This window comes from Protopterus annectens, chromosome 17.part0, assembly GCF_019279795.1.
Source record: "Protopterus annectens isolate FY-2018-M chromosome 17.part0, PAN1.0, whole genome shotgun sequence".
In the NCBI taxonomy this organism is placed as follows: domain Eukaryota; kingdom Metazoa; phylum Chordata; order Ceratodontiformes; family Protopteridae; genus Protopterus; species Protopterus annectens.
The window spans coordinates 803567642-803581399 of NC_056751.1; the positions used below are offsets into that span (position 1 = coordinate 803567642).

The 13758-nt window shown below is 39.3% G+C and overlaps 1 protein-coding gene across 1 annotated transcript in view; it reads right to left on the bottom strand.

The window, feature by feature from the left end:
- The window catches only part of LOC122791531 (vomeronasal type-2 receptor 26-like), a 192012-nt gene extending 178612 nt beyond the window's left edge, over nucleotides 1–13400 (bottom strand). The window contains exons 1-2 of the mRNA XM_044059272.1: nucleotides 13277–13400; nucleotides 11537–11573 (exon numbers count right to left, since the gene is read on the bottom strand). Coding sequence (XP_043915207.1) covers nucleotides 11537–11573; nucleotides 13277–13400 — 161 coding nt within the window. The remainder of the gene's footprint in view (nucleotides 1–11536; nucleotides 11574–13276) is intronic.
- Between the last annotated feature and the right edge of the window lie 358 nt (nucleotides 13401–13758).

Below are 13758 nucleotides of genomic sequence, written 5' to 3' on the forward strand. Positions count from 1 at the left end.
TCATGCACAAACTCCAGTCATTATGACACAGGTACCAGTATGCTTCCATCATAGTCCATGTAGGTGTAAATGACCTGAGCTGTACCTCCCTGGACTATATGAGGAGAGATGATAAAGACATTTCAAACTATGTGCCTCAGGTTGGCATGAGCCTAGCACTGAGTAGCACATTAACATTACCAAGGATTATGCCACGATATGAGCAAAAAATGTTTGACTTCAACAACTGGCTGTCTTTCTGTTATCATTTTAAGGGGATTCAGTATTTGTCATCTTGAGAGGACATGATTAACAAATGACTTTACTTTGCCAAGGATAGTCTACACCTTTCCCCTCTAGTCTTTTTAATACTGGCTAAAACTTTACCCACCTCATAGGACCTTTTTCAAGCAATGCCAAATCGACAAACCTACCGACGTAGCAAAATCAACTTAAATGAACCTCAGTGTGTTACTGATCAATGCCAGGAGCCTAAATAAAAAAAAACTTCACTCCTTCCAGGACCTCCAAACACTTGAGACCATAGACATCTGTGTAGTTAGTGAGATGTGGTTTATAGCAACAGAGTGTACCTCAAAAGTGCAAGGTTTCAGTGCCTTCTACATGTTTAGAGCAGTAACTGCAAAGACAAGCACTAAAGATGAAGGTTTCTCAATAGACCATAAATAACAAGCATAACTTTATGGTGGTCAAACAGGATGACACACTGGAGTTCCTCCACATGCAGATCACAACAGACAAAATCCTGTACCATATCATAGCCAGATATAGATCACCCTTCATGTCCCAAGAAGCTCACAATGCATACTTAGGCCTACTGGAGAAACTTGCCATACAACCTAACAACCTACTGATCAAAGACTTTAATTACCCCTCTATAGACTGGGAATCTTACATGGCATTAAATCTACAGGAACAGAGAGTCCTGGACTTCATAAATACAAACAGCCTTGACCTAATAGTGAATACACCCACTAGAGACTCCAACATACTGGATTTGGTAAGGACTGACCATAAAGCTGTCTCCTTAGAAATCAAAATCAACTATATAAGCCCATTAAAACCAGTAACAGTTAGGAACTATTCCAAGACAAATTATTATAGGGGTAATTTATTAATTGTCTCTGTCCATCAAAGACAGTGCAAAGGCATTTATTTTTATGTTGGTTATTAGGTTAAGTGTGGAGCTATTGCCAGTTCTATTAATGGTAAGAGTCTTTATTATTTGTGTGATGCCCCTACACTGGCCCAGTAATTAAGGAGCCTCAATCTTCACCACTGGCAACAGTGAGGGATGTACACAATGGTAGGACGACAAGTACACACACACAGTAAGTTACAATTTCCCTTAAGAGCATACAGAGATCACAGTGAGTCTGGGGCTAGTTTCTCTCTCTTTCTCCCGATCCCCAGTAACACTCCCTACTGGCACAGCTATATAGTTGAGTCCTTAGCCAGGGTTCCAAGCCAAGTCCTTCCAACAGTCTCTCTGTCCCACTAGTGCTTTGTGTCCCTGCCCAAGTAGCTGGCACATGCAAAAATTTTGAAATTTGATTTATACACAAACACACACCACTGGAAAGACTGGCACAGGTTTACTAGCTATGCCCCCTTCTGCCCAGACCATAAGGTAGTTATCACTGCCACCATGACCCCTTATCAGCTACTTCAAGGCACTTCCCAAAGGGTGACCAATTCTATTGTGTGTTGTTACTATTAGTCAAATGGTAAGTGTGATGAAGGGCAAGGCTATTTAGGAGTGGCCTATACAGTGTCACCAAATACATATGCAAGTACTCTAAGAGCTTAAATATGTCTCACAAATATCAGCCACAAAGATAGGTTTAAATATATTCAATAATAAATAACAAAAGAACAAGACAATACTCAATCAACACAGTAACTATAGAGTTCAGAATCACAGGAAATATTTTAAAACATTGCAAGACAGTCTCAAACAAATACAGAAAACATCTAAATTAATCTTTACTATATTCCTATCTATATCTAAGAGAGATACTATGCCCTAAGCCTTACTTATAGACAACATGCAGGCAGAAGTATTGACTGGATGTTTCTAGGTCCAACACAAGATACAAAATACCTAGTCTCTCTGAGAAAGTTCTTAAATTACTATCAAACATTACTGCTGCGTCAGCTTGGATGACATCACTCTTTGTCATCTGCCTTCATTTCCCAGACTAACAGAAACTAATAGAATTTTAACATCTCTGTGTGAGAAATGCATCTCTCTCAGATCTTTGCTCAGAACTGTGTAGCTGCTAGGAAGCCATAAAGCAATCAAACACTTTACATTTTAAACCTAGTAATTATTTTTCCTTTAAGACAATAGAAAAACCTCTGAATCTAGACATTGTGTCTGCTTCACTGAAACTGAGTGATAACACAATTGTAAAACAATTTCAACTTATTTTCTTGAAGTTTTGTAAGTTAACTCTGTGTGTTCCAGCTTCTACTATTAAAACATACATTTGCACAGGTATATAGTTTATATACATTTCTGTTGTTTTCCAGTAGGGTACACTATGGACATATCCTTGAAGCTCAGTACTGTACAAACCCTGTTCAACACACACTTCTGCACCAGTAGCTTAATATACACATAACATATAGTTGTCTTACATTTGTAAGACAAGCATATGAATCATATTAATAGTCACAAATGACATATGATTATTTACAAAATTTCAGATAGCTGGGCTGGCAGTGTCACAACCCCCCAGAAAACTCAAGCTAGTTTTTCAAGTGACCCTTGAGAAATGTTGCTTGAGAGGGTTGAGCCTATCAGGGAATACCTTACACCATTCCCTGTTTTGAGAGTCCATCTGCATTGGCATTGCTAATCCAATTGTGGTGCTGCACTGTCATATCATATGCCTGCAACCCTAGGCTCCACCTTAGTCACTTGGCATTTTGCTGGTTGGATCGATGTAGCCATGTTAAGGGATTGTGGTCTGTAACTAGAGTGAATTTCCTTCCATACAGTTAAGGCAGAAGTTTCTGCAGTGCCCACATAATGGATACGCATTCCTTTTCTACAGCTGCATAGCATTTCTCTCTGGTTTGGAGCCTACAACTCAGATATACCACTGAGTGCTCTTGTCCCTCTGAGAAAACGTGGCTAATACAGCCCCCACCCCATTGTTTGAAGCATCCACCTACACAACAAATTATTTGTTGTAATCTGGACTGGCTAACACAGGGGGTCCTCCCAAAGCTCCTTTAAGCTTCTGGAGTGCCTGTTCACATGCTGGAGTCCGCACTACCTTATCTGGCTTGTTTTTCCTTGTCAGGTCTTTGAGGGAAGCAGTTATGGTACTATAACTGGGGACAAACTTTCTGTAGTACCCTGCTGTCCCTAAGAATGCCTTCACCTGCTTTTTGGTAACATGGGCAGCCATGCCTGAATGGCTTCCACTTTGGCAGGTTCTGGCCTGAACTTACCACTCCACTCACTGGTCCTGCAGTACCCTGTTACATCTCTGGAGATCCCAGGCCAATAGAAGTTCTGCATAATTCATCTCTTTGTATGTTTTATGCCCATATAACCTGCAAAGGGAATATCATGGGCTATGGATAGAAGATCCAGATTGTAGGCTCTGGGCACTACCAACTGCTGCATTCTCTCACCCTCTAGCCCTCCCTCAGGGGTCCACTCTCTATAACAGTAACCCTTTGTCCCTGTATACAGATTCCCCCTTCCCATGAGAATCAAGTGCCTCACTAGCTACCTCCCTCAGGCCTTGTAATGTAGGGTCTGAGAGCTGAGCCTGTCTGAACCCACTCTTTGTAACCCTTCCCAGCTTCCCTTCCACAGGGATTCTGGCATCCTCTGACAGCAGTGCCTCACTGTCAGCCTGGGTACTACTATTACTCACCTCTGCCCTTGCAGTCACTCTGTCTAAGGGAACATCAGTATCCACAAGCAGCTGTGGCTCACCTACAGTCTCAATGCTACAGGGTAGCTCTCTCCCTGAAGTAACCACCTCACCAGTTCTGGCTGCAAGTGTGCTGTCCATCTGGGTCTCCCCCAGGCTACCAGAACCATATGCTTGTCTCCAAGCCTAACTGCATGTAACTGCATGCACACATGGTACTGCATTATCAAAATTATTCCCTATCAGGACAACTCCATGGAGGCCCTCAAACACACCTACTTGTTTTCTTCCTTTTCCACCCTGCAGTCAAGGTAAACCCTAGCCAAAGGTATTTGGAATGGGGTCCTTCCTTAAGCTCTTACTGGAGTAGACTGCCCAAGCAAGTAATGCTCCTCTGCAACCAGGCTTCACAATGGTTAGGTCAGAGGCTGTGTCTCTCTTAGCCATGGACTCTTTCCCATTCACTAAGGTAGGATATAACCTCTTGTGGTAGTATGGTACCCTTGTTGTCTTGAGACAGCTTACTGTTGGCATTTTGTCATTCCCAATTACTGGCTCTCCCACCTTCTGTTCCCAACCTTGCCTCCGTGGACATCGATATGCTACATGGTCCCACTGGTTGCATTTAAAACACTTAATCCTTAGTACTAGACATGTACTTGGACTAGTTTCTTCCCCTGCTACTGGCAGACTCTGTTGGGGCAGTCTAGGCTGCCCACCATGAGTTCTCTTGGACCCATGAGCAGCACTGGGCATCCATTTCCTGTGCAGTGAGGCCCTACTTGGTAGGTATAGGTCACCCTTCTTCCCCAACTCATCTGCAGTAGTGCATTGTCTATCAGCTAACCAAATTCTCATGTCCTCAGGCAAAGTGCTAAGGGCTTCTTCCCTCACCAAAAGGTCTGCCAGCCCTTCTAACATGGTGAGCTGACATCCACTCACCCACCTATGAAAATAAGTGATTAGTTCAGCAACATATCTACACACACTTTCATTTGCATTGTGTCTATACTCACAAAACTTTTTTCTATAAGCTTCAGGTGTTAACTTAAAATATTCTAAGACAATTCTTTAGAACATTATAATTTAAACAATCAGTAGCAGACAGTTTAGAAATTACAGTTACAGCTTTACCATGGAGTAAGGGGATCAGGAACTATACCCAGACCCATTGGTCAACATTATATTGTTTACATATCCTCTCAAACATATGAATGAAACTATCAAAATTATCCCTCTCTGGAAATTATGGAAAAAATTTACTGACCTTTGTTGCTTCTGGGATTTGGTTACTCCCTTCCTCATTACCTCCATGACTCTGGCAAAGATTCAGCATCTCCTTTTCATGTTGCCTCTGCCTCTCCTTCTCCTCAGCTTCCAGGTGTCACAGTTTCTCATTTTCTTCAGCCTTCAGATGTTTCAGTTTCTCATTTTCCTCAGTCTCTAGATGTCTCAGACTCTCTGCTGCCTCTATTTCTAAACACTTAGACTCCAGCTCAGGTCTCTTTAACTCCAGATGGATTTTAAGTCCTCTGTGGAAAGGTTGAGCTGTCCATTTTCTGAGAGTTGTACATCTCCACGGCCAGTCTGATTGTCCTCCTGGTTGCTATTCTGTTATGCAGCTGTGACTAAAGCTGCAATCATGTCAGCTTTAGTCAGGTTGGCATGGACCAGTCCTTTAACTTGGCACATCTCAGCCAACAGGATCCTTGTCAGCTTGCCATACTCCTCTGTGACGTGCTTGCCTACTCTCCCTGACAAACTAAGCTAACAAAAAATAAAAATAAAACAATTGTGATATGAACTCTGAATGTTCGCTGCATGGCTGATTGAGTGTACAAACACCTTCAGTGACCACTGTACACAGGCTGCAGGAATTCAATATCCACACCACTACAAGCCATTTAATATGTGATGTGGCTAACTCACCACTGTCAATCAATGAATATGTGATGTGGATATCCTACCACTGCTAGCAATGTGACATGCCTGCACTAGCCCAGTAATCAAGGCGCCTCAATCCCCACCACTGGCAACAGTGAGGGATGTACACAATGGGAGGATGGCAAGTACTTACACAGTAAAGTACAATTTCCCTTAAAAGCACACAGAGATCACAGTCATTCTGGGGCTGATTTCTCCCTCTTTCTCTAGATCCCCAATAAGACTCCCCACTGGCACAGCTTTAGAGTTGAGTCCTTAGCCAGGGTTCCAAGCCAAGTCCTCCCAACACTCTCTCTCTCCAACCAGTGCTTCATGTCCCTGCCCAAATAGCCGACACATGCACACACTTTGAGATTTGATTTATACACAAACACACTCCTGGGAAAGGCTGTCACAGGTTTATTAGCTATGCCCCCTTCTGCCCAGACCATAAGGTAGTTATCACTGCCACCAGGACCCCTTATCAGCTACTTCAAGGCCCTTCCCAAAGGGTGACCAATCATTTTATGCAATATTACTATTATCCAAATAAGTGTGACCAAGAGGAAGGCTATTCAGGAGTGGCCTGTACAGTGTCACCAAATACATATGCAAGTACACTAAGAGCTTAAATATCAAATATCAGCCACAAAGATGGGTCTAAATATATTTAATAATAAATAATAAAAGAACAAAACAATACTCAATCAAAACAGTAAATATGGAGCTCAGAAATACAGGAAATATTTTAAAACAATATTGCAGGACAGTCTCAAATAAATACAGAAAACATCTAAACTAATCTTTACTATATTCCTATCTATATCTAAGAGAGATACTATGCCCTAAGTCTTACTTACAGACAACACACAGGCAAATGTGCTTAATGGATGTTTCTAGGTCCAAGACAAGATACAAAATGCCCAATCTCTCTCTGAGAGAATTCTTAAATTACTATCAAACATTGGATGACAACACTCTTTGTCACCTGCCTTCAGTTCCCAGGCTAACAGAAACTAATAGAATTTTAATATCTCTGTGTGAGAAATACATATCTCTCAGATCTTTGCTCAAAACTGTGTAGCTGCTAGGAAGCCATAAAGCAATCAAACACTTTGCATTTTAAACCTATTAATTATTTTTCTTTTTAGACAATAGAAAAACCTGTAGCTCTAGACATTGTGTCTGTTTCACTGAAACTGAGAGATAACACAACTGGAAAACAATTTCAACTTGTTTTCTTGAAGTTTTGTAAGTCAACTCTGTGTGTTCCAGCTTCTACTATTAAAACATACATTTGCACAGGTATATAATTTATATACAGTTCTGTTTTTTTCCAGTAGGATAGACTGTGGACCCATCCTTGAAGCTCAGTACTGTACAAACCCCATTCAACACACACTTCTGCACATATAGTTCACTTACATTTGTAAGACAAGTATATGAATCATATTAATAGTCACAAATGACATATGATTATTTGCAAAATTCCAGATAGCTGGGCTGGCAGTGTCACAATTTGTGCCAGGCTAAATTGCTGCAATACTTTCTTAAGAGAAAGAGAGTGTTTCCCAATAGCAGTGATAGTGAAATTACCAAGAATAACTTTGTTGTTATGTGTAACTTCAGGGAACATATGTTGTAGAGTTTTATGTAAAACAGAGACACAGGACCATGGAGGATGTAACCTGCAGCAATCCACATGATAGTAATACCCACCTGATGTGATGTAAGGCAGTAGCCAATTAGAATCTTGTCATCTGTAGTATGTGAATTAGTACAATCCACAATTGTAATTGAGGTTTCCTATTGATTAGAATTGAAGCATCACTACCAGATCTAGAGCCTGGTCTGTTGTCATTATACATGTTGTAGTTGTCATGTATAAAAGCAGATGGGCAGCAATCAACCTTCAACCAAGTGTCTGATAAAGTAAGAATATTGGTATTTTCAGTTACCAGTCATGCTTCAAGACTGGTCCTTTTAATATTAAGACTGCAAGCATTAAGGCAATTTTAAGGTCTTTATGTCTGATATGACAAGTGATTGGGTTCTGCAACTGAGGGCTGAGTTGAGGTGGTCCTGGGTTTGACTGAATATCGTCTGAATGTATAAGCTTGAGCAGGAGAAAGTGGAGTTTTGAGAGATGATCCTTAATTTTTGGAATGTAGATAGGTGACCTGCATAGGAGTATGGACTACAATATAAATTATTTCCTAATAGGTTGATTGCTGCCCATCTGCTTTTATACATGACATTAGTTATTAGCATATTAGCATTATTGTTGGTGTCACTCAGTAGATTGCGCATTCTTATTTGCCAGTAGTGGCCTGAGTAGGGTTGAAGGGTTCCTGACATGGATAAGAAAAAGGTAAAGTATGTGTAATAATAGACTGAAGGCTAAAATGAGACACAAAACAGCAAGACAGCATGCTAAGGAAAGAGTTAAGAAATAAGAAATTGCCACTATGAGTCTGCATGATAGTTGGGGTTATAATTTGTAAAGGCAGAGATATGGTATGGATGAGGAAATGTCAGGGTTATAACAGATAATATAGCAGGATACTGGAGGGTGAGAGGTGGTAAAATGCAGAGAAAAGGCTGGTAGGAGTCTATGACAATAAGTAATGTAACAATGTATTTTCCATCTTAATAGGAGGAGGCAGAAGGGTAGGTAAAAGAAACACTAAACTAGTGGTCTCTTTTCAGGGGAGACTATCTATACTACTAGGGGAAATTTGGGCAGTGCATTAGGGACCTTCCCCTATTTTTTTCAATAGGTGCTGTGGGATCTTATACATCCACCTGAGCTACCACCAGTTCAAGCAGACAGGGCCTCAGTTTAATGTCTCATCCGAAGGACAACATATAGTTATAATCAGGCTGCAAAGATGCTGAATTATCCAACTTATAAGGAACTCTGCCAGAAGTAATTTCTCTATCCCTAGCCTTCCAGATGAATATAGAATACATTATAGAGCTATTCTACCTTTCTGTTTTCCCAGTGAGAGCCACTAAGAAGTTCAAATCACTAAAGTATTCCCACAAAGCCTCTTAATGTGTTATTTTGGTATCCGTACACTTTGCATGCTTCTTCTGCTTACCAGGATCACTTCATACTGCTCCCTTTTGAAATGTCGACAGTCTAAATGCTGAGAGGAGACACATAAAAAAAGGTCAGAAATCCAGGTGAAGAATGAATCATGAGCATCATTCTTCTCCCTAAAACTTCTTTTATTGCAGAGAGGCAGGCCACCCTGCAACCATCCCCAATGTGGGGGACAAGTCCCCATACACCCCCCAGAACCTATATATACCAACTCTCAGATCACCCTACCCAGGAAAAAAGACAACATTCTGGGCCATGTCAGAGTGAATACACGTAGGTATTTTTTCTCAACCGTTGAGTCTCCATGTTTTGGGACTCGCTCGAGTGGGTCCCAATATTTCAAATGGTTACCCTTCATACAGCTAACACATACTATACCGGGTGCTACATTAAACAGCTTTATAAATTTTCTGACTGTATCAATGCATACATTTTATATATATGTATACATATATATATATATATATATATATATATATATATATATATATATATATACAAACATGTCTTTACTGTAACATCTTGTTCATTTTTGCAGCACTAGCCCACTGAACTTGACATTTTGGATAATTAGGTTCAGAGAATGTCACAAACCTCTGAAGCATGTAGCAGGGGGGGTGCAAATTTGTACATTGTAGATATACATCAGAATGCACAGTTTTGAAAAGGTTACTATACTTTTATATATAAATATGACATTAAAATGAAATTCTTATCTTTTTCATAAAGATGCACTTAGCTGCACATGCATAGCTGTATTCTTCATTTTCATTTGTATAGAATTCTTCTTAGATTGAAGAACTGTATTCTTACGCAGAGGTGCATCATATTGCCATATCTTTACTGTGTAGTCTTTTCCCACATTATGTTCTATTTATTTATTAGTGTATTCCTTCTGTTTGTTTTTCAAAACCAAGTAAGAAAACTGATAGAGAAAAGCCATTGTTATATCCTCTGGGCCATAATCACAAAAACAAACAAACAAACAAACAAACAAAAAAAGGCTTGCTACTTAAAATGAAACGGTAATAAATAAAGCACAATGACATAGAATAAAAAGCAGCAGTTAATGCAGGACATAGGCATGATACATTATAAGCATATGAAAATAATAACTAAGTACTACAGTCAGTTAGTAAATCTGAGCTACTAAAGGTAATACTCACTATGTACCATCTTCATAACATTTATTTTTTCCTGTCTCATTCCTTGCCATTCCCAAGAGAATGGAACTGCACGCTTTGTGTAAGCATAGCTTTACTTCTGCATCTTCATTTCTTCCTCCTACTACAAGAAGAATTACCTCTGCACCCATTTTTCTATGCCCTAGTCTCAGCATATAGCCATAGTAATAATTCGAGTACACTATGTTTAGAAATCTAAAGATCTAAATGCACTGAAAGTCACAGCCTTAATAAAACCTTTAGGAGTCAGATAATAAGACCCATATTCATAATAAAAAAAGGCCAGGATTCACAGATACTGTGCACAATTCTGCAGGGCTGGTACATATTCCAAACCATTTACCATAACCCTGCGTGATTTATAAAGTGATAATTTCACAATAGAGTAGCAACATGCATAAGTCCATACAGGAGGGAGGAATGTTACGCAGTAGAAATCCAAATGGGCATCTATATTAAAGTTAATAATTCATAAACATGTTACTCATGAACTACACTATGGCGCAGGAACAGGATTATACAGTGGTGAAACTTGGAACATACTGTAGAAAACATTGCATCCCACAAGCTAAGTCCAAGAAATTGGTGGTGTGCTGTTATGAGTCAAACATTACTGTCATTATATAGAATGACACTGCATAGATCATTTAAAAATAAAGAAGTGCAAAGGTCCTTCCCACTGTATAGTATAGTGCATACCAGTTGTGTAATGCAAACAAACACCATCCCACCTCCACAACACCATCACATCAACTTGCTCCCACCAATGACAACACATCAAATACCTGGTAAGTTAATTAACATAAAATTAAAATGACCCCTGCTCCATTGTCACGGCAAATGAGCCTAAAATAATCATGACTCACTTTTTATCATAACAGCAAACTAAAGAGCAGACCTTTTACACTGCTGTTCCACATATTGATACTATCAATGACAGCACAAACCCAGTACCACAGAAGCTGTCATTCAATGTAATTGACAGCTGCTGTGGCAACAAATCTGTGCTGCCCCAGCACAGACCACAGTGGATTAAAGAAACCATATGAAGCCAACACAATTTATTACACAGCAGTAGCAGCATAAGCAAATTATAACTTCATGTACTACTGAAGGGTACAGTGTCTTTATGTCAAAGGAAGGCATTTTAATTTGCATATGTGATTCTCCAGGTTAAAATGTACAATCCGGCATCTAGCAAAGTTCCATACCACTGCAGGACATTGCCTTCTGCATATGCTTTTAAAGTTTAGACATGAATATTACTTAACTCTATAATAACTGAACTACCATACTTCTGACACTAAGGAAAATTAAATTTGATATAAAGGCCACTTTCAAGAAAAATGATTGATAACTAACTACAACAAAGGATAAATAAATTAGGATGGTATCCTTAGGATGAATACTTAGTTTGTTACCTGATTGTGTTTCTCTTCAAGCAGGTGTGATATGAATCTGTGGAAAGATTTATATTAACACATTAATAAAAATACACACTAAGGTTACCTAAATACCAAGCCCTGTGGTACTCCAGATGTAAAAAAAACTGTATCAGAAAAAGCAATTTACACCCAGAAAGATAACTTTGGAATAATATTTCAAGATCAACCCAAATTCACAATGTTATTTGACTTTGTTAATATAAACAGTGCATAGTCAACAGTCTCTTCTCATGTCAGCAAATATGCATGCAGTAAGCAGCTTTTTTCCATGTTATTACACACAGCCTTTTTCCATGTTATTATGCGCAGCCTTTTTCCATGTTATACATAGCCTTGTTTTCCATGTTATTATGCACAGCCTTTTTCCATGTTATTATACACAGTCTTTTTTCCATGTTATTATGCATAGCCTTTTTCCATGTTATTATACACAGTGCCTGTGATTCCACATATGCATAATCAGGGTGTTTAAACCATTTCATAAAACCATGTTGAGCATCAATGAGCAGCCCATAATTTTCAGCATAACCGATAAGTATGTTCAATCTTCTCAAAGATTTTGATAAAAGGAATGAATTTATGACAGATGGTAGAACTAATGCATAAAGTAGTCTTGGTAGTAAAGGTATTTCTAGTGAAGCAGCTGATATGAAAGAAGGCAGTTAAATGTAGACTGAAACATGAAACTGATTAATGAGAATGCAGTCAGTATGAGACTGGAGCCTTTATGAAGGATACAGTAGTCCATAACCATCTGTGTGAGGTTATTCATGGCAAGGACTTCATCAAACTTTGTGTAAAAGAAGGTGTTCTAGTCTAAACTTCAAGTCTCTAATCATTAGTAAGCTGTTCTTACAACATTGCAATGAGAAAGTACTAAATTAGGAATTTATTTTATTTATTTAACATTTGTTGTCCGGGAATGTCCGACTAGGTTCCACAGAGCCTGTTTTCAGCGGAGGCCCGGGGAGAAATGCTCCAGATGCATGTCTTTGGAATGTGGGAGGAAACTGGAGTACCTGGAAGAAACCCACGCGAACACAGGGAGAACATGCAAACTCCACACAGAGGGCACCCCAGACGAAAATCGAACCGGAGAACCTCTTGCTGTGAGGTGACAACGTTAACCGCTGCACCACTGTGCAGGAATAAATGTTACTAAGTGAAAGAGGAGTGATAATATTGCAGGTGGTTGTCACAAGAAATGTAAAATATAAAGTGGACTAGGATTTAGCTATTTAAAGCTAGTTCCCCAGTGCTGAACTAACCATTTGCATTATGTATTTTGGACCACTGCCAGCATGGTTTCTGTTTGCAAGGTGACAGTAAATTGTTGCATGTGATATTTTCTCCACAGCTGTCTGACAGTGGAGGTGGTATATATAGGTAATATGGGCACGGTGCATGAGGGCTTGTTTACCTATAGCAAAATCTTTTTAGTATGTTTCACTGAAATTAAGCTTTGACTAGTATTTCATCCAGATGAATCTTCAGCGAATTTTGACTTGAAGACATGTAGGAGAACCATAATAAAATCTAATATAAAGTTACAATGCAGTTATATATGGTGTTTACCAGAGTACAGATACAGAAACAGACCAGTGAAGTAGTAAATGGTAATATCTGGATTTACCTACCTTTGCCATCCTGTTTTCCACAATATTTTTTTTCAGAACTAATCATGTGACCTGTAAGGAAGTATTACAGGTCTAATACCTTGCAAAACACTGACACAGGTAGTGTGAAACTTCTTTACACGTCTTGCATTGTCCTCCACTATCTTCAGTTCTTTGAGCATGTATTTCCCACAGAGAATTGTGCTAGTGTAAGCAAATTTCATTGCTCACTAACACCTGAAAAAATGTCCAGAAAAAAACTTTGTAGCATTGTAAAACAGCTGTGCATAAGAGCTAAACGATACACATACAGTTATCCAGAGTATTAGAAAATGCAACAGATTAAGAATAGGAAGAAAGCATATTAACAAATTATGTGGTGTTAGAAACCCTTGTTAAATTATAAAGCTGCAACGGCCACCCAGCAAGGGAAGCTTTACTGCTACAGTAACTTTACATGATTGTAATGACCTCTAATCGAAGCTCTATCTTCTTCTTTTGGCTTTTCTCGGTTAGGGGTCACCTCAGCGGAAAGCCAGTTCATTAATGATTGGCAGTAGACTTTTTATAGAATGGGTGCCA